This window comes from Apteryx mantelli, chromosome 3 (assembly GCF_036417845.1).
Source record: "Apteryx mantelli isolate bAptMan1 chromosome 3, bAptMan1.hap1, whole genome shotgun sequence".
Taxonomy (NCBI): Eukaryota; Metazoa; Chordata; class Aves; order Apterygiformes; family Apterygidae; genus Apteryx; species Apteryx mantelli.
The window spans coordinates 19,043,040-19,064,850 of record NC_089980.1 but is presented as its reverse complement, the minus strand read 5'-3'; the positions used below and the strand labels follow the sequence as shown (position 1 = coordinate 19,064,850).

At 40.5% G+C, this 21,811-nt stretch overlaps 1 protein-coding gene across 9 annotated transcripts in view; it reads left to right on the top strand.

The window, feature by feature from the left end:
- The window catches only part of EHBP1 (EH domain binding protein 1), a 223,166-nt gene that overhangs the window by 77,870 nt on the left and 123,485 nt on the right, over positions 1 to 21,811 (top strand). For 6 of the 9 annotated variants that reach the window (XM_067292808.1, XM_067292806.1, XM_067292805.1 and 3 more), the window contains exons 6-9: positions 5,929 to 6,110; positions 9,633 to 9,772; positions 15,847 to 15,951; positions 16,652 to 16,774. In XM_067292808.1, coding sequence (XP_067148909.1) covers positions 5,929 to 6,110; positions 9,633 to 9,772; positions 15,847 to 15,951; positions 16,652 to 16,774 — 550 coding nt within the window. The remainder of the gene's footprint in view (positions 1 to 5,928; positions 6,111 to 9,632; positions 9,773 to 15,846; positions 15,952 to 16,651; positions 16,775 to 21,811) is intronic. The other 3 variants (XM_067292807.1, XM_067292809.1, XM_067292803.1) reach the window with 1 other exon arrangement.

Genomic DNA, 21,811 nt, shown 5'->3' with positions numbered 1-21,811 from the left:
TAATTTCTCCATTCAGATGCATCCTAATTCTTAATAATGTTCTGGATACCTTGAGCCATCATTTTCTTTTAAACAAGTTTTCAGGGCAGATTGTGCTGTTTGCATTCGGCCCTCCAAATCTGCCACCCGACTGTCTAAATTATTTTAACTGACATAGTTTCTAATTTACTCTCTCCAGTTGAGAGAGCTCCCTGTAGCTTGTCTATTTTAGCATTTAATTGCTGTATACTCTCACAAATTAAATTCTGTCGTGATCCATTTTGCTCGACTGGTGAAGCAGTGATCTCTTCAGGTGAGCAAGATGGTGCTCGCAGCCCGGCTGGAGGGGCTGCCATCCAGGCTGTGAAGAGCGGGAGCTTGCCCGCTTCCTTTTCTTCAGGCGCCTTGGGCTTGTATGCCAGAGGATAGCTTTCCTTGAAAATGCTCTCCGCTTAATTATGAAGCAAAACAAAAGCAAAGTCCTCAAAACTTCTCGTCTCAATAGGATTTTATAGAGAGAAAAATGGCTTTGTGTAATTAGTTTATGCCTAGGTGTGCAACAGATTACTCCTTTTGAATTTAAAAAATAAAAATTTAAAATGTAGGTATCTTTGGAAGTGTCTTTTTTTTTTTTTTTTTTTTTTAGCGTTCTCTTTTAAATAATATGAGAAGACAGCCCTTTATGCTGTAGGTGTAGGTCTTCATTTTTGGGGATGAAGATGGTCAAAACTCATTGTTTCTTCTGACAAAATAGCACCATCCAGTTAGGAAACTTGTTATCCTCCGTGTTTAGCTCTTTCCTGCATAATGTTTGTGCAGTGCTTATGCATCACTAAGATATTCCTGCCGGCAAGAGAATTACTGTTTACTACTAAGTAAGAAAGAAATGCAATACTTTTTGATCTAGTTTCTGCTGAATGAAAGCATTTTATTGTTTTCACACTCTGTGTATACAGAGAACAGGACAGTTGTATTTCGGGGACTGAGGAGTGCAGTGCAGGGGCTGAAGGTGTGTGTATGAAAGATGAGTTCAGGTGTTAAGAGGTAAAATATGTTCTGCTGGTTTCCACAGAATATAAGAATAGGTCCTGTGGGGAAAAACTGGCAAATGTTTTGATTCTGCGTACCTCTAGAAGTGAGGTCAGTTCAACAGAAAATACAAATCTGTTTCTTACTCGTTTGCTTGTTCTGGTATTAACCTTGTAGAAGACTTGATATCAGGAAGTTGCTAATTACAGGACACCAGATGATTAAAAATATGTTTTTGGGGAAAGAAGGCTGCATTAAATTTCCATCATTCTGTTACTTGGGTTTCCTTTAAACTAAAGGTCCAAGGTCAGACCTTTCGCGTGGAAGTGTCCATCGATTGACTTGCTGGATTGGGAAGGAGTTGGGTACTGCTTAATAGTGCAATGGGATTGTCACCTGTGATCGTCTCCCCAGTAAAAATATGTTGTTCGCTTTACAAATGCGGTACCAATTATCTAGTTTTAGTTGCTTTGTCCGAATATTTTATTTTCTTTGCCATGAAACGTCTGCTTTAGGAGAGAACGAGAGGGACGATTGCTAGCATCAAAAACGCGCAGCAGCTTCTAGGTGGAAAAGACTGGTGTTTGGTGGCCTTTCCTCGCATTCCTTGTAGCGAGGGAGCTGCCTGCGTGGCTCCTTTAAGCTACGCAGGTCTCTTACCGTGGACGAGGGAGACTTGCAATGTGGTAACTTTTGCAGTAACCAGCCAGTGCGCATTCCCAGACACATTAGTATGTTTGAGCCGGAGGATAACCTACAGTAATGTTAAAGCCCAAATGATTCTAGGTTATCTTCTATCTCTCCTTGATACTCAGGTATCGCAGCTGCTTTTGTTGGCTTAACGCATTGTCTGTCTTAAAGAGTGAGGAAGGAGTTTCCAAATTATTCTATTTTTAACAAGATGAATTTCATGGGGATAATTGGTGGCATGAATTTGGTCACCCCTCCCAGGGATGGTTCCTCTGGTGTGATTTCAGAGTTGACGTTTCCCCACACCCTTTCACAAAGGCTGATGTGCCAACTCCGGCCGTCACATGTGTGGGAAATACCTGGAGGGTTGGTCGAGTCTTGCATGTTTTAAACTTTGAGAATCGTTCCATAGTTAAAATGAGAAAAGCTGAGCAATTTAAATATTTGTGTCACAATTCCTGCTTTATTTGCTCTAACGCCCCGTGTGCTCATAGGAGACCAAAGTAACACCAGATCGGATTTTTACTATTACGTGGATGTTACGGATTTTATATCTTACCAAACTGTGCTTCTGTTTGAAATAACTCATCCCAGGCTGCTGCTGAAGGTGTTGCCGAGTATCCTGCTCGTAGGCGTTTCTCTTGGATTAGGTTTTTCTCTGCTGATTTAAGAATTATTTATTCTTCTGCAAAAAATTTCTCTGTGGTTGTGGGGTATCTCATGTTGTGTTATAGGATGTATTTTTTTTGAAAAGTGTTACACGCTTTGTGAGAAGTGCTTATTAATGCGTTGTGACATTTAAAGACAATTTTTTAGAAGTTGGTTGTAGGTCAGAGTAGGAAGTGTAATCCATAGTGAAATCAGCCAGGGATCTAAGTGCCTTGAGAATATCCTTTTCAGCAGCAGAAAGGAAGTTTTCTCCCTGTACTTGTATAGCTAAGAAGCTATAAGGTCAAGCTTATATAGCTTTAAAGGGGAAATCAGATTGCCAAAGGAATGTAAAGGTCTCTTATTTCTTTTGATCAGAAGTTCTAACACACTTTTTATTTTTCTGGGAGAGCAGAAGGACATACTTACTTAAGCTCATATGTTAAGAAAAACAAAACTTGAAAGATCAGAGGCCGTCTGTTTTTTGTTTTTTTGTTTTTTTTTTAATGAGATAAATTTACAAATGTGGAGTCTTACAACTGGACTCTGAAAAATCTTCTGTCTTTGGCACCCAAGAGGATTAGAAAATGACTTGCTTTCTTGGGAAGAGTGAACCCGATTGCCAGGTATGTCTCATCCTTCACAGCAGCTCAAGAGCTTTAGGACTGGGAGAATCCCCTTGCCCGTGGCTGGCCGCTGCCCGTTTCCCCGGCGCGGGACCACCTGCGCACACGTCTCTGCTCCCCGCACCAGCCAGCACAAGCAGTTGTCCTGAAGGATCGCTGATGGTCGTCCTCGCTGGGGCACCTTGCATCTTCCTCCTTCATGGCTCTTATTGGCCACATCTGATCCAGATCACCTGCAGCTGCAGATGGCGAGAAGACGATTTACCCAACGAATAACCCCAAAACGTAATTCCGAGTCATTCTCAAATTCTCCCAAGTTGATTTCCAGCTTTTTGAAGGCTGCGAGGGGAATGCTCTGCCCTTGCCTTCAGTTCAGACTCACCAGTGAACTGATCGCTGGGTTGGTTCAGCTTGTTTGCTTTGACTTTTTCAGTAATATCCCCTTGATAAAGACAACTTGTATTTCAGGCATGTTATTCGATAAGTGTGTTTATAAGAAGAGAAAGTTGGTCTCCCCGCAGCGTACCCCCACCCCCTTTTTTTGGCTCACCAAGGCTTATTTGTGTCCATATGCCCCCTGCCAGGGCACTCCCGCTGAGTAGCTAGGTGTGCAAATAATCTAGTCCTTCATTAAGCTGGGGCGTTCACAACTGCTGGGAGCTGCTGGTCGTAGTCGCCCTGAGAAGCATCCACCTGAAGGGTGACGTCACCTGGCTGGCGAGCCATTTCTCCAGGAGGCTCCTAGCAAGTGGCCACGTTTCATGCCTTGGTCCACCTGGGAGTCATTTCTCCCAGGCTGTAGATACACCTTAGCTTTGGTTTTGTGCTTTAGCTGATGAAGGGGAGTGAGGATGTGACAAGACACATGCGCCATTATAAAAGGAACAAAGCAAAGCAATTTTTTTTAAGGAAACATATTGCATAATTTGGAAATAATGAACTAATGAAGAGTTCTCCTGCATATTTACATTATGTTCTGAACTGTTATCTCAGTAAGAAAAACTGTGACACCATACTATATATTTTAAACCCATTAAAGCATTTTAAAACCCTTGGTTTTTGTCTGCAAGCACGAGCTTATCCTAACTGATTCAAAGCAGAATCTAGTCCAAAGTACGACAACTGTTTCCTGGTTGCTACAGCCCACGAGCAGAATATTTTCCTTTGGTCTGACTCTAAGTGAGGACATAATTCAAGTTATTTTGTAATTTCTGTTTGCTCCTTTTCTGGTTGACATGCACATGCACCAGGACTGACAGGTAGTTTTTACCGTGGCAGTTGTACTTAGGACAATATTTGCACACCACCCAGTATGTGCCAGTTTTCTCTAAAGAGACTCAGCAAAGAACTTGATGAGGTTTAACCAACTTCCTTTGTATTCATCTTGACCACTGTTTTCATACCGTAGTGTGAAAACTGAAAATTTCCCATTAGGAAACAAGTTGCTCTAAAGTTACAAACTGCTTACCTGGATTTACCTAGAGAATGTGCAGAAAAGAAGGGCCGTCTCTCACGCTGCTTTCAAAACAGGGGCTGCAGTAAATCTGCCGTTCTGCGTAATGGCTTGTAATATTTAGCTATTCTGAAGATACAGGCCAATAACAGATTATTGTTGTTCATATCTGTGTAATAATTGAAACTCCCCCATCGTACTTCCCATTTTGCACATTGTCAGAACCTTGGACCTTAATCTTACTCCTTGATTGACAGTCGTGGCCAGGGGAAGAGCACTTGTATTGTTTGCGATAGTCACATCTGTTCAACTTGATTCTGCTAAGAGTATTTGCATATTCTTAAGTCTTTCTTCTGAGAGGGCCTAAATCCTTCTCAAGTGTTTGATGCATTTTCGAAATTCATTCATAAGGTATCTACATGCACTAATAGTTCTGTATAATATTGCGGTGCATAATCTGACAGATAAGGCTAGTTTTTTAAACAAGGTATTCTTTGGGGATGACATATTACATTCTGACTTATTCTACTGGGCGGAAATGTCAAGTACTTTGAAAAAGGATGCTTGAATGTTTTGATTGAATTAGTATTCCTTATTCAACACAAATTGTCAACTGCAATAAAATGTAGTCTTATTGTGAGAACATCTTTAAAAAGAGTTAACAGCAGGGCTTTCTTGTTTTATTTTTGTTACTAGAGCTTTATTACATACAATTATTCCTTTGCTACTTATGCTGATATTAGACACAACCGAGTAGATTCTTAGACGCATTTTAGATTAATTTATGTCTGAATTACTAAACTGTGAGCAACACCTTTATCTTGAAATACAGTTTAGGCTTTTATCTTTCTCTTATCTTGCTTTTAATTTTTCTGTTCCTGCACTGTTTTTATCAGTATTTTTGGAAGCATTGTCAACCTTAATTTTCAGAAACCTGTGACTCATGATAGTACATGTACAACCCTAGTGAGAAGTAACCTTGCTTTGAAAAATATTCAAGCGTTATAGTTGAGTACTGAACACTGATAGTGGCTCAAAATAGTAACTTGATGTCCTGATAGCATTTTGTATAGAAATGTATGTATTATTCAAACTCGTATCATATGTGTGTTGGATAAAGACCTGGTCCAGTTCTCTAAGGGAGTAACTGAGATATATTCCCATTTGCTTAAATGGATACCTGCAGTGGATGCTACTATGAGATGATACAAGCCTTAATGACTAAGGGTCTGATATGAAAGACCACTGATCACAGTTAAAAACCTCTTTCTCCATTGGACCACGACGGTCTTCAAAGGGCCGTCGTTAGTGGTGGGTCTAGTTTTAGAGCTGGCTTTCTGTCTCTAGAGAGGATCATAGCAATCCATTTGGGCTGCACAGTTGGAAGAAGAACGATGCAGATTTAATAAATGTGGGGGTTTTGTTTGTTTTATGAACATATGGGTTTTATTGTAACAGCCCTCTGCACCTTTTACATTAGTTTTGTTTTTCATCTACTTTCAGGAATCTCCTTCTGGACGCAGAAAAGCGCTTGCCACCAGCAGCATCAACATGAAGCAATATGCGAGCCCCATGCCTACACAGACAGATGTCAAGTTAAAATTCAAGCCTTTGTCCAAAAAAGTGGTATCTGCCACGCTACAGTTCTCTTTATCTTGTATTTTCCTGAGGGAAGGAAAAGCCACGTAAGTGGTTTTTGTTTTTTTTCTAACCAGATAGCCTGCTTTGTGTTGCTTTTCAAAGAATTCTTTGGGTAAAGAGCTCTTTGGGTGTAGAATGGTGGAATCTGAGAGTATCCTTCAGCATACCTATCATTCCTGCCATACTTAGTTTCTTAGTCTGAGCAGAAGTCGTGTCTCACTCCGATTATAGTCTTGTGTTTTTCAGAGACAAATAGTTGTCCTCTGTCATTACGGACATCTTAAATAAGAGCAGATTAAAAAAATCTACAGGTCTGAAAGCAACAGAAGTGTAATTTTGTGTGTGTGTGTGTGTACGTTCATCAAACAATACCCTTAGCAGAGTGCAAGAGAAATGTAGGAACGAGCATGCCCTTTTCTCTTCCACAAAGAGCCGAAGGCAGTTGCAGAGGGAGAGGGGGTGGAGTCAGAGGTAAGAGTGTTGGCTGATCACAAGAACGTCCTGTGCAGAGGGTTCACTTGTGCTCCGATTGCTGCTCCCCCTGCTCACTCACCTGGTTCTGTCCCTCCCTTCAACTGCCTCTGGAGTGCAGAGGATACAAATGATTTTTCCAGATCCTGTAACCTCTCACAATTTCTGTTGGATTCAGGATGTCAGATGTTGGCCCATCCTTTCTTTTTCTTCCTGTCTGTCTCTACATATTGAGTATGGGAATGTAAGGATGGAAGAAGAAGAAGAGGGAGATGGAGAAACTATTGCTCTAGTGGTTCTTTTGCCTTTTTCTTTTATTTCTTTCCCCCCCTGCATGCTAACAGTCTACTTGTAGTTCTTGTTGTTCGAGTGCACTTGCAGACACTGCCCTCGTTACAGAAGGCGCTTTAGTGCCCCAGAACTGTTACGCGAACAGCATTCCAGACTTTGTCATGTTATGGCACTCATTTTGACACAAAGACTTTTTTTTGACTGCCTGTTTTGATATCTACAAATGCATTAAAAACACCTGCTGTTTCCCTTCTCAGATTAACCCACTGGGAGCTACATTTTGAGCTACTATATAAGAATGATATTTTTAAGTATTGCATTTTTAGGTATGGTTTAACATGGTGTAGCAGCTGGAAATGAGAAGAAAAAGTCAGTATCCAAAAACCTGTTAACTTTTGGGGAACCACCAACATCCATGAACTATGAACAGTAAATAGCTGCACTATTAGGCGATGCTTTCTGAGGCTGTAATTTGTAAAAGTTCGTCCTTGTAGGACAGCATATACTTTCTTCTGGAGGAAATCGATCTGATTCAAAGATATACTCTCAGTTAAAAGTAGGCCTTTAATACTGCCCTGAACCAGGAATTGAAACAAAAGTTGGTGTTTGTGAAAGCACTATTTTGTTATATATATAACTTTGGGGAGGTTGAGTGTGTCCTACTGGTCAAAACAAAAGTGAGAATTCAGGTGTCAAATATGTGAACAAAATGCAGTGTGAGGAAAACATTAGCTAGGTCAAGGCTGATTTATATCTCTTCCAAACCACTGTAGCTCTATAAAGTGAGACTCAATGTTGTTTTGTGTCTTTATTGCAGTCTATTGCCTTGCAGTACCAAAAATCATCTTATTTCTTTGTGAATGTCTAAACCGGAGAAAGATTATGTTACACAGAGGACAGTAAAAAGAAACAGTACTTCTGAGATCTTTTTATTTCTAAACTTTACATGAAGAAGTTACATGCAAAAATCTCGGTATTCATTACTGCCAGCTCTTTGTCTCCAGAGCGTTAGTGAGCTGTCCTAGCTATGCAGTTATAACATGTTGCATTTGACTCTCCTAATGCTACATTTTTTCCTGTGGTTAAAGAGTTGATTTAATCTATTGATTTTCAAAACAGGATGATGAACCCTTGAGGATATAGCATGAAAGGAGAGGTCTTTGCGACTTCCCAATAGTTACTTATTCTATATTTATTATTAATAGTTCTTATGTATATTATAAAGCACTTGCTCCTCTCAAACAACTGTAGGTTCTGTGGTGCTGATTATTTTGAACTCAGAGTGGGAAACGATTGCTGCAAAGAATTTCTGGTTTTAACAGTATGTTAAATCACTGAGATTAATTCCCATGTTTTAAGTGTTTCTGTGTTTCTGTGCAGATTTGAGGTATGGTTTGTATGGCATTTTTATTCTTATAAATAATATCTTTAAAATAATTTGTCTAGCTCTCTTGGCATTATTAGGCACAAAATCTACACATCCAGTTTTATTGTGATCAGCTTCAAAGTAGATTGAATATTTTATGCCACAATGTGTTTAGTTTCTAGTTGTAGATGAGTTGTTATATGAAATAAACTATTTCTATGCTTCTGTAAAATCACAGAATCATAGAATAATTCAGGTTGGAGGGGAGCTCCCGAGGCATCCAGTCCAAACTCCTGTTCAAAGTGGAGTCAGCTACAAGATCAGACCAGGTTACTCAGGACTTTGCAAGACCGAGCTGGGTCTTGCAAAACCCCCAAGAATGGAGATCTCAGGACCAATCTGAGCAACCCCTCCCACTGCTTGTTGGTGACTGTCCTCACGGTGAAAAACCTTTCCTTAAATCAAAACCAAAAGGTTCTGATGTGTATGTCCGCTGTCTCTCATCCTCCCACCACTGACTTCTCAATAACCTCCTCGTAGGGGCTGGCAGGCTGCCGTGAGGCTTTCTCTTCTCCAGACACAGCAAGTGCATCTCCTTCAGCCTCTCTTTGTACGTCCAGTGCTCCAGTCCTGACCATCTTGGTGGCCCTCTGCTGAACTTGCTCCAGTTTATCAATGTCTTTAATGTATTGGGGAACCCACCACTGGACAAAGTACCCTAGATACAGTCCAACGAGCACCAAGTAAAAGGGGGTAATGACTTCCCATAATCTACTGGCTGTGCTGTTGGCCTCTGTTGGCTGCCAGGGCACACTGCCAGTTCATGTTCAGCTTGCTCTCTACCAAGCCCCCAGGTCCTTTTCAACAGAGCTGCTCCCCAACCAGTCAGTCTCCAGTCGGTATTGTTGCAAGAGGGTAACAAATATTTGGTTAATCGCAATAAAACTATTGAAACGGTTTTAAAATAGAGGAGGTAACACCACTCTTGCTTTGAGAATGACATTATGTACTTCAGAAATGTTGTTTTTTATGGAACTAACATATAACCTTCATTTCTCTGAATATTAACCTGTAGCCATGTTTTCAGCAAGCTTATGTTAGATATGAAAGATAAAAGTCATATAAAAGATACCTATATGTGAAAGATACAGTCACAGAAGAATTGAAATAGTCCATTGAAATGCAATGTTTTAATGCAAGGCAGCACTGTTTTTACCTTTTAGATTTTTGTTAATAGAAAGCATTCCATTCAGAAATTAATATACATGAGTGTTTTTATTTTCTTCTTTCACCACTTTCAAGATGAGATCCAAGATGAGAGACCTCTATGAAGAAAAGAAAGCATAAAAATATTTAAAAGATCTTTAAGAATGCAGTAGTATCAAACATGGTATTAACAGATGGATTTGTAATGCCTGGTTTGAAATTTGTTATTTAGGGATGAAGATATGCAAAGCCTGGCTAGTTTGATGAGTATGAAACAAGCTGATATTGGAAATCTAGATGATTTTGAGGAGGACAATGAAGAAGATGAAGAAAACAGAGTGAATCAAGAGGAAAAGGCTGCAAAGATTACAGGTTGGTTTTGCCATTTGGGAGATAATAGTTACCTTTGCTAATTACCAGCTATATTCAATGGATTTTATCCTTACACTATATTTGTACTATGAAATAAATAAATTTAAAAAAAATGATAACTTGATGGAAGAGGGACCCCTAACTTAGCAAACTTGAATTTTCCTGAAGTAAAGAGGATTGATTTTTTTGGGGGGTCCTGTTTTCAGGAGGGAGTACGTTAGGTAGGTAGCATTCTAGGGAAGCAAAAATCCAGTGTGAACAGAGGAGTAAAAAGACAGAGGGTCAATGAGCAAGAAAGAAAGAGATGAGCTAAGTGAAAGATTAAAGAGTGTTTGGGAGAATAACTGAGAAATCAGTGGTGCCATCAGTGGATGTGGAGGTTTTACTCAATGACATGGTAATTTCAGGCAGCATCCTTCTTCCTTTTGGTTGGGGACTGTCTCGTTGAAGTAAAATCGTGAGACTGTTAGAGGACTTTAACTGAATTTGATAGTCAGGGTGTTTCGAGTGAGATGGTATAACCACATTTGAATTGTTTGCTGACAAGAAAAACTTAGTGTGTTCAGGATAACTGAACTAATTGGTGCAAGTCAGATCAAGATGTGATGATGTTAAGTTGTTGGCAGAGATCATTATGTACTACTGTTTGAGATAAGTTCTGTAGGAGTTCTTAGTATAAGAGAAGAATTAGAAAGGACAATCTTTTGGTGCCATCCTTCATGCCTGCCAGTGATCTTTAAAAATGGCTGTCTAAATAAGGTGGGGAAAAGCATCTGAAGCAAAGAAATAAACTGTCAAATCTGTGAAGATCCTGAGGAACATTGGTTCGGTTATTTGAAACATCGCTTGCATCGCTTCTTTTTTAGCTTTCATTGCCACTGAAAGGTTCAGCCTGAAGCAGTTATTAGTTGTATTTAGTGCTGTGAAGGGATGCAAATATACTTGTTTCCTCCATGCTTTCCATTTTCAATCAAATGTTTTATACCCTGACCAAATCTCTACTTATGTTGTATGTCTCTGGGATAGTGCAGATTGGAAAGTCCAGAATGAAATATTTGAGAGACGGAAGTAACGTATTCATGGTGAAGAAGTGGAGAAATACCAGACTGGTCACCTGGAGATCACTCTGCAAGGTCTTTCTCTGTTCTCCTGGAGAAACCAGAAGAATTTAGGTGCATGTTCAAAACAGCAGTCAAAAACTAACATATTTACCTAGGGCGTCCTATAGTCACAGAGCAGAGAAGGGCGCGTAAAGGAGAGGCTATGTAAAGTCTTCATAAACTATTGTGCAGATGTATTTTATTGAGATATGCCTAGATACTGCTTTGAGGACTGCTACAGAAAACCCATACGCAGTAGGACAATAGAGGAAAACCAGCAGATCTTGCTCCTCAATTTTATTGCTTTTCCCGTGTTCAGCAGCTAAACGAGCCAACGTAAGATTCTTGACCAAGCAGAAAGCTGTTGTAGATTCATCTTTTCTGTCCACTATCCTTTGTCTAAGCAGTGGACTTCCCTGGAGGTGGATGGGGAATGGTGAGCTGTCTGACGTGGGCTCAGAGGCTCTTTCTCCTCATACGCACACATGCTACATGTCGCACTGAGTGCAGCATGAGGTCCTAGCTTGCTTTTACAGGCATTCCAACTGTTATAAAGCCAAAAGGGTCTGTTCTAACCAAACATTGCAATAATCACTTGAAAGACAGCAGTAATTCGTTGGAACTACAGTATCTACTCATTGTTCAGCCTGTTCTGATACTGTTTTCTAATGAGACGAGATGGGTTTGGGTTTTTTTTTTGGTAGTTGTATTATTAAGGGAACCTGTGGGGGAAAGGCCAGCCTCAGAGATTTTTTTTTTTCTTCTTGTGTTGGCTGCAACAACTGAGTTGCTTCATTGGCCTAGCTAACTCTTCTCGAGTTAGACAACAAGCAGCATGGGAGGGATGATGATTGAGAATGAGCGCGTGTAGTTTCCCAAGCAAATGAGAGAGCATAAAACAAGGGCAGTAAGTAAACATGAATAAGTAAAACATAAAGGATCTGTTTCAACATCTGTTCAAGCAAATGTAAAGACGTCTCTTGATTTCATTGGCAGTTGGAGTGACTCCTATAATAAGTATAATGAATGGTAAAAACTAATGAAATGCAAGGAAAAAAGCTGAAGAACCAAGGAGAGGGGGGCAGAAAAAAGGCAGAAAAAAAATAAGAAGAAATATAAATGGGGGAAAGGGAACAAAACTGATGTGGTGAAGTATTGTTTTTTTAATTTCTTTAAAACGTAATTGTGCTCACAGGATCCCATGAAGTTAATTGAGGAAGTTACATAATGCCTTTTGAAAGCTTGCTGCTCCCAACATTTTCTCATCTGCTACCTTGCGAGGGAGGGTGGTGGCAGACGGGCAGGCTGGAATGCTTTCACTGACTCAGAGTGCCCTGGGGCAAGCCACTTCCCTCTGCGCGCCTGCTTTCCCAGCTGTAAAATGGGGAGACTGCCTATAACTACTTCACAGGAATGATGGGAGGATTACTCAGTTAATGTTTGCAAGCAAGCTTTGAAAAAGTAAAGTACAAGTGGTAAAGCAGTAAGGATTATCATCTTACTTTGGACTGAAGGTCTTGTCCCGGGAACTGCCTCTGTTGGGTGACCTGATGACCGAACCATTGCCCGTCTGAAGCAGGGGCTACAGAAGGTGCTGCAAACATTTATCGCAGACACTGTTCCTTTTGCAGTGTGCAAAAATTAATAAATTTTTTTTAAATTGGGCCCAAAGTGTTATAGTTTGATAGATGAATAAATATATCCACCAGTGGGAGAACAGGAGAGACCTGCTGAAGAGGGCTCTAGGTGGTGCAGGTGAGTTAGGAAACCCTGCTTTTCTCCTCCATGCTCTTCCCTGATGTGTTGCATAACCGGGGGTAAGGATCTGTGCCTCTGTTTCTTCAGCTATATGAAATCAGTGAAGCAATACTCACCTACTTCAGAAGCACTGTGGGTATTGGAGTGGTCAACACGGGAGCTGTTGCCATAAAGCTGACCTTAAGATGAGACTGAAAGAGGTTTTCTATTCAAAACACCATTTCGTTTAAAAAAAATCTTTCTGCCTCCATCTCTGACTCTTTCCCCTTCCTCTGCAATATTTGTTGTTTACATTTTTCAAATACAAAAGCTGTATCTCCATCTAACTATTCTGTTCTGTGTGAACATGACAATAATATATTTGTAGTCATAATCTACAATGTTTCAAATTTTTGGCTTCTATATCATTAAAAAAGATGGGTTTAAACCTCCCAGAATTGTGCTGTCCTTAGTCTTCAGTTGAAGACGAGACATTCCAACATCCCTGAAGAAATTTGGCTCGTAATTCACAAACAAGATAGTAATACACACTGTGTTTCCCTTAATGTTTTAATTGGTACCCAGAGGCTCATGCTGTAGTTAGTAGCGTGCCTCCTGCCCTGTGCACGGGAGCAGAGTGACTCCACGGGGGCGTCACATGGACTCAGCCATGCGCCCATGTGCTGCCGATCCCATGTGCTGCCGATCGCGGGAGCCTGGATTCCAGTGTATTTCGTGAGCAGGCTGCTGGCAAGCAGCATATTTAACTCATTTTTTGCCATTTGAAGAACCATATCCCTCGTGCAAACTTCTGATACCCTTATTCTTTTGTTTTTTTTCAGCAGTACCAAGCTGCTTAAAAAAGAGAAAGAGAAGAAGGAAAAAAAAAACAACAGTGATTTATACAACATACTTGTAGAACACGCTAATATACGTTTGTAGATAATGAGATATATAAAAGATAATATAGGGCATAAATCTCCAACCTACCATTTCCACACTCCAAAATATGACATAAACCATTTAGTATTGAAATGAGAAACATTGTAGTGCATATGGGTGTTTAGGTTGGCAGATGGGACTGGGTGATTCAGACCACATCAAAGAATCCCTCTTTTTAAAGCTCTGAGTTTAATTTGTTATTTTCTGACAATAAAGACTGAATTGTAATTGGTTTTTTTTTTTCACATGCTGCAATAATAAATTGTAAATCTTGTCAGCATCTCACCCTGTTTTTAACTAGTAATTTGTTTGTACTACTGTTTTATAAGGTCAACTCTGTTTTATTTGAGTACAGCAAGGTATTTGCCATTGTGTATTTTGAGTCTTAAAAACTCTCAAAAGACAGTATTATATTGTTCAGATCTCTCAGGTTTATATATGATTTTATACTGAGTAAGCTGAGAGGTTTTGGCAGGAGGTTGATGTTACTTTTTAAGACGAGTCTTGTTTGTTGGAGCTAAAAATAAGGAAGTGAGAACAGTGAAATTAACTTTCTGTAGATAGCTATAAATTTAATCACAGCTGAGTAGATTTTGCTTTAAGATCAAGAATGCTTAAGGGAAGGGGTGAAGAGGAATTCTGCTATGGCTGTGCCATCTTCAGAATAGACCAGGTGCCATCATTTGACTTGGAAATGTGCAGATGGGCAAATTTGCACAAGAGTTTAAATTTGGGGAAGAAGATTTTAACTACAAGCCTGAGCTACTTTCAAGTTCTGGACTTGGTCTTTGGCTTCAGGTTCTGCACGTTGTCTGCGAAGGCAGGGAGTTAAGGGGTGTCAGCCAGGGAAGCGTTGCCCTGTGCAAAAGGATGAGCATTAGGACGTTCAGGGCAGCGACGGGCACCGGCGCAGATTGGTACAGTTTTCAGTCTGATATCTTGCTCCTTATAATTAGTTCATAGCATTAAGATTACTGTCTGAGATTCAGTGACAAACGTTTGCTTTCCCAAACAAAATCTATGTGAGAAAAGGTTAAGTACAAAACAGCCACTAGCTAAAAATGCATTGCAAATGCGATCTACTGTGTACACAAGAAATTAAAGGAAATCCAAGCATGACTGGCACGAAAATGTACAGCAAAGGCATCTAAATAGCTTTAACTTCACTGGCGACACCAGAAGACATCATCCATTTATTTCTTTGGAAAAAAACAAGAGATGAAAAAGCCTGGCGGGAGGGGCACAAGTATGCGGCCGGAAGGAGCCCTTCTCTTGCCGAGGGTTTCTCCTCCTGGTCTGTCAGTGCAAGGACGGGCAGCTCTGTCCCTTGCTCGCAGCACTGCTGCCTGAGGTCTTTCGGGGCGGCCCCAGGCTCAGTCCCCATTGCTACAGAAATTGTGTTTGTCAGCTGCTGTGGGTAGGACTCCTTTAAGGGGGATCAGAAAGGAATTTCTCCCCTTGGGGCAGAGGTGACTAAGACCTAGCTCATCTTTCTTTCTTTCTTTTCTTCCAGAGTTATGGTGGTACCGTCATCTTAATTAGAATTAAACATTAGGATTAATATATTTTAGAAATTATTAGTTCATGGCAATTTGTAACTCTCCACTATGGATAGAAGGTGAAATAGGATTGTAGCAAACAGAGGTGTTACTGCCTTAAAATTACAGTAGCAAATTGAACCAGTATGTTTTCTTTATGCATGCTCATAGTACATTAGTGATCGTGTCATTTAGAACCATTATACAAATTCAGCTTGTTATAGGTCAAATTTGAATGGAGACTGATCCTAAATGTTAAGTAATTGAAATGTGTGTGTATATATAAAATACATATGTGTGTATGTATTAGTTTTCTGTAGCCTTAAGGGTTTGGGAGGGAAGTAAGTTTTTCTGGAGCTACTTTGTTTTGATTAACAATGGTTTAAAATTGAGGTTTTCTTCATGAGTCAGAAAACTCTTTTAATTAAATTATATCCAGTATATCCAAGTTTTGAACTGGTGTGTATGCTTACCTTCATAAAACTAATTGCTGCTGCTGACACCAGGAACCCAGCAAGGTTTTGTTTTATGTACAGTAACTGGGTTTATTGTCCAATTCTCACTGAAGAATTTTACACAGATGCTTTAGTGTAATTATACATAGTGTAGTAAGGGCTCTTTCTAAATGTAATCTTTTAATTAACAATAAGTGTCTTCTCTTTCCCTCTCTCTCTTTTTCTAGTAACAGCATTCTTCCCGCCTCTGTTTCATTAAATGTCCTTACTTTACGTTTGTCTTGACTGGCTTCTATTTACAGAAATTGTAAACCAGTTGAATGCTCTGAGCAGCTTAGATGAAGATCAAGATGACTGCGTAAAGCAAGCAAATATGCCTTCAGCTAAATCAGCCAGTTCCTCTGAAGGTCTATGAGCTTTCCTCCTTTCTTTCTGTTTCTGATTGTCTGTATTTACTGTGACCTGTTACCTTTTGACTCCTGCTTGTATTCAGCTGTCAGCTTTATCTCTGTGCTTCCACCCAGCGTGGCTCTCAGTAATTTGTAGTGCATCCAACAGGTAACAACATGATAGAGAAAGGGACTATCTCCTCTGCAGCTGCATTGTCATCTGATAATGAACGAGAAAGAAAAAGAAATTACAAAAAATAAAAACCCCAACCCTAAAACATTAGTTGTGCAGTCAATAATACTTGACCTTTCTAACTTGACAGTATGTCCCTTCTTTGATTTTACATGCATGTTACATCAAAAAATTAAAAATTCCTGTTGATACTTAACATGTATATGAACAATTGAGAATAAATTGTTGTACTTAGCTTTTAGATGCTCTGCAATATTTAAGAAAGATAGGTCTAGAAGGCTTTCTTGGTAGTCATTTCTGTTACATAACATCTGATCAGCAAATAGAAGTTTCATTCATTCCACTTTTTTTTTCTCCTGTTTGCGAATGCTGGTGTGCTACTAAATGCATTAGTTTAGTTGTACAGTTGGTGTCACTCCCTGCTGCAGTGTTTTGAGGGGCTATTGATATGCATTTTTTAAGTTTGAAATATGTTAGATGCACAGTTTGTATCTATACTGACACAATATTCCAACTTGTTTCTAGAACTTATCAATAAACTTAATTTTCTGGATGAAGAGGAGCAAGACCTGGCCAACTCTAGTACAAATCCTTTTGATGATCCTGACACAGCAGAATTAAATCCATTTGGAGACCCTGATGTAGAAGGTAATGGATTTGTTTTACAGAATTCATTATTAATTTCAAGTGCTTAATGAAGCATGAAAAGTTTTTGTAGAGTTACAAAACAAAAATGTTTTTTTGATTAACAAAAATTATTGCATGTAGTACTGAGGTAACAATATCAGTGATCACAGTTGCCACTGGAAAATGAATTTATTCTTTGGGTCACATCCTTATGTGTATTTGTTCTAGGGACTGCTTGCTACCAGTTGAGCTAGAGACTTTTAAACCTATCAGGTGTGTTAATATTACATAGCTGATATAGTGCACAAGTGGTGTAAAAGGGCAAAGCAAACCATCAAGCCCCTCTGTTCCATGTGAGCACTGGTTTAGGTCAAAACTTCCTTCCTTCACTGCAGTTTTCACTGCATCACAGCTATTCTTGGTTTAGGTTAGCACTAATCTCCATTATTATTATTTAATGGTATCTCTTTTATTCTTCCTTTTTCACTTTTATGGCTTCCTCATATAAGCCTTCTGGCATCAAACTTTGCACCACGTGGTAGGTCTTAATCCCCTTTTCAGATGGCCTTGCCTGTTCTTGTTCTGTTTCAGTGAGAAATTCAACCCATCTAAGTGTTCCACCTGATGGGACTTCATCCATAAGGCAACCAGGGGAGGGATCTATGCTCTCCTCAACGCTGTGTCCAGATATGCAGATTTCCATTGGTTGCCATAAAAAAAAAAAAAGAGAAACATGACTTTCTGATTTTGCAGCTGCTCAGAGTGCCAGTCCGTAGTTAATCCTCTAGTTAGGGAGCTGTACTCAGCCTTTCCTGTTCAAAGCTCTGAGACTTTTCTCCCAATAGAAAATACCAAGGAATGTCTGCCATCTTTGACCAAACTCCAAGAATCGCTCTGTAAAGGCAGTAGAAAAGAACTACACCAGGCAGGAACAGCCTAGAGTACAGCCATGGCATTTCTAATGCCAGGTCTCATGAGGATTCATTTTTGATCTGTAGTTTCCACTTCAAGTTACTCTCTTTCTCTGGACAAGCTGAAAGTTTACTCGCAACATGGCTTTTCTGTCTTCTGAGTTAACAGAGGTCAATGTGGATGGTGATCTAAATGCTGTAATACTTTGTCTCTTGTGTCGTCTCACAGCCTGTATTGCTCAAACAAGGATATTACACTGTCTTCTATATTTGGCCACTGAAGCTGTAAAATCTTCTGTCCCAGGCCCTGTTCCCCCCTATAAAGATTGTCAGGTTTTTCTAGAGCTGTGGAAGTGAGTTGTTTCAGCTTTGTGGATACCAATATATAGGGTTTATGTTTTGGTGTCCAGATCTTTGGCTTTCTTTGCTGTCTATTCCTCAGCTATAAATTCTCTTAGGATCAGAGAAGGAAGCAGAGTTATCAGGGAAATAAAATACCTATTCACCCACGCAGTCTTCTGTGCAACACTTGCTCTAGGAGGCTCACCCCATACTCCATTTGCCTCCCTTGCAGAAAGAATTGCTCCCTTCTCCCTAGAGAGAGCTGTCCAGGTCCCCTGCTACCTAAACTGCTGTCTTCTAAACACAGCTTTTCCTTCCTTTTCAGAGAGAACCTGCTCTGGTAGAAAGCAGCAGCCCTTCCTACCACAGAATATAGGGACCATAGGTTCCCTCTCATCTCAGGCATAGGGAGTAGTAAAGCAGTTGTTTATTAGTGCCCGAGTAAATTCATGCTTCGTGTCAAGCTTCAGCCTGCTTACGTTCCCAAAAGACTCCCGACAGGTGTTTGGGTCACAGTTTCGCAGTCAGTTCTGGTCCCTTGATGGTGGCTTCCACCCTTTACTGCCATCTACCATCACAGTCTGGGACACTTCTCCATTCCTCTGGAGCTGTTCTGCGTACTTGGACAGGCTCAAGGCTTAGACTATTGGGTCCCCAAAGAAGGCCCGTGGCTCTGAGCTGTTGGGTGTGAGTACCCAGTATTCTTCCCACACATTGTTGCCATTGTGCAGTTGTCAACATGCAACAACATTAGTGATTTCTGTAAACAGGGTGTCACTAGATTCTTCCTACTGTGTCAGAAGATTTTTTTTATTTGGGAGGGATGGAGCCTTTGTCAGATTCTTGTGATAACAGTGTGTCTTCCTTGAAGCCCTGAGCAGTGAAAGATCTGAGGCATTTCAAGCTGTCAGACCAAGAGTGGGACATCTGGTGTGGCATTTTTAAAGCTTTTACTTCATGATTAGTGGCTCCCCAGGGATTGCTCTAGTCACCCCAGACACCTGCGAGAAGCACTGGCTCTTTCACTCCAGAGCTGTCTCTGGCCTAGATTCAGCACTGGTTGTGTTCATCCACCCTTGCATGGCCTTCTTGTTGTGTGCCTTTCCTCCAGTCCACTTCCTTCACAGGAAGTTGAGAAAAAACACAGTGCCAAGAGGAATTAGATCAAGACAGTTCTGGTCCACTGCTCAGGGATTTCTTCAGCAACAGCAGGAATTTCCTAGGTAGGCCCGTGGCTAATTGGACCAATCTCTCTACACGGGGTGCACCTAGACCTTACTGTTTGTGGGAGATTTCCCCTTGTTTTGGTCTGCGTTTTGAAGCTGAAGAATGTTGCAGCTGTTCTTGCTCTGCAGCCCTACCGCAGAAGGCTGCCCTGTTTGTTTCCGCTTTGGCCACAGGTATATTCCCTTGTGGCTTCCAACATTTCCTTTTCTTCTACTCTAAGACCCCAGTTCTCAGTGGAACTTTTATTTATTGCTGATGTCCCTTTTTAGGAAGGTCTTTGGGTCAGTGCCCACTTGTTTGCTTTTGCATCCTTCAGTGAATGTGACCTTTTTGGTGGCTATCCCATGAGCTTCAGAGCATGACAGAGGTTCAAGAGTTTAACGCAGACTTTCTCCTTCAGGCTGTAAGAGTCACGTTACCTGTTTCACTTGTCTTGTTAACTACTTAAAAGAAAAGATTACTCTTTTATGCATGCAGGGTGTTTGCCTTACCTTTTTATCAGGACAAGGCAAAAACTTGAGACTTTCTGTCAGAGTTTGGAGGATCTCTGTAGCATTTGTAACTTAACTTCCCCAAGACATGCAGAGCAGCCACCTGGAGTCTCCTTTCTCACCTACTTTGCCATCAGAGACTACAAGGCACAATGCACCAGTCACTTGGAGAGAAAGGAGGGTTTCTTGCCAGTAGATGTTTGTTGTCTTGTTTCCAAAACAGATATTTCTTGTACCTGTTCACAACCCAGGTACTTTCCCTCTACCTTTCTAATCCCATAATTACCTAACCCTGGAAATCTGGAGGGGCGAGTAAGTAAAGGTGAGAGGGCTCCCACCACTCATGTGCACGCTGTGGGTGCAGTGCATGGTGAAGGGTGGTGAGCAAGCCATCTCCGGAGGCTGCTGGGGTTTGAAAGTCCTCAGTGTAATTTATTATGCATAGTGGAGTGAATGTGAATATGAAGATCTCAGACAATCTTCAGCTATGGAAAAGAAACCTTTCAATCTGCCTCTTGACCAATATGTCAAATTGAGGCCTATTTTCTCTGTATCTAGTAGGTCAGCTAGACATCAGAAATCTAATAATCTGCAAAATCAAAAATAATCTGGTCAAACAACGTATCTGTACAGCTTTAGTACAGTAGTAGGCAATATGTAGCTGACTATACAAAGACTGCCTTTTTGATTGTCTTTTGATCACATTACAACAGTACGCTAAAACCAGTTAATTTTTGTGCAAAATATTTTACATATGAAAGTCAGTTTATATAACAAACGCAAATAGAAAACCACAAAACACTGTCAGTGCTCCAGATATGCCCCAGATATTTTTTAATTAGATAGGGAATGCTAATTTGAAGTCACGTATGAGCATTACAAGTTTCCTGCAACACATGTGAGACAGGAGGTAATTATTTTCTGTCACTGCCTCCTTCTTTCATTTAATACAGCGTTTATTTTTACCAGTGTGTTTCTTTATCTTGTGCGCAGACTTCTGGGCTCACCATAGCATGTGTTACTTTGCAAATGAAAGCAGTGCTACTATATAGTTCCAGACGGACAGATCTAAAACCAGAAGCCTTCTTGGATAGTCACAGCACAAGGACCCATATGAAGGAGAAAAGATTATTCAGTCCCTTCTCTTTATATTTCTTGTGGAAATGTAATGTATTGCTGGTAGGAGTGTTAATAAAAGTAAAAGAAAATTGTCACTGGTTTATAATGATGCCAGTCATCATGCTTTCTAGAAGTCCTGGGAATTACACTGCTCACGTCACCTTCGTGTCTGTGCGTCTGCCAGTGGGGCAGTAAATGGCATAACTAAATATCTATCACATGTGGCTTGTTCTTTCATCCCTTGCCGGGGGAAGGTTGTGCGTGTAATGTTTTGGTGGGGTTTTAGTCTGTTTTTAAGGGGTATGTCACAATGTGTTTATGTTACAAAAGGCAAGTGGGTTGAAGGGCAGGGTGATTTTTGGAGATCCTCTGGGTGCTAGCACGGTGATTGTGCAGATAGGCAGCGCAAGTCGGAGTGATGACTATCGCAAGCTGCCTTTATCGGTGGAGTTGGAGCAAGTCGGGTTTCCAGAATTTGGCACAAGAGCAGATGGTGCTTCTGCTGTAGTAATACTTCTACCTCTTCTCTTGTCACTCCTACCCCTGTGGCTTTATTACTTAACCATACAAAATCATCCTGTGTTTGACCCGTGCAGTGCCAAATTGCAAATCAGTAGCTAATGTCATTTTTTTTGTCTGTGTAAAGAACTGTAATTAAAAAAAAACATTAGTTCAGGTAGAGACAGGATTCCTGTGCTTTCAGTTGTGAATAATGATCTGGGGGAAGCCGGGGAAGCAGTGTTGAGTCCTCAGTGTGAAACCAACCTGAAGCAGGGATTCAGCCCTTTTTAAACTGTTGGATGCTCAGGCCCCCCAAATGCAATACCCAACCTCATTAGCTCCTTTTGCGAATATGAGCATCTTTGCTACAGAGAAGGTAAAAGTGGCTGCAGCTTTAAAAGCAGTGTTGTTGAGTCACTGTCCTAGCAATTTAATTTGTTTCAGAGAGGCTTACAAAGTAATGACCA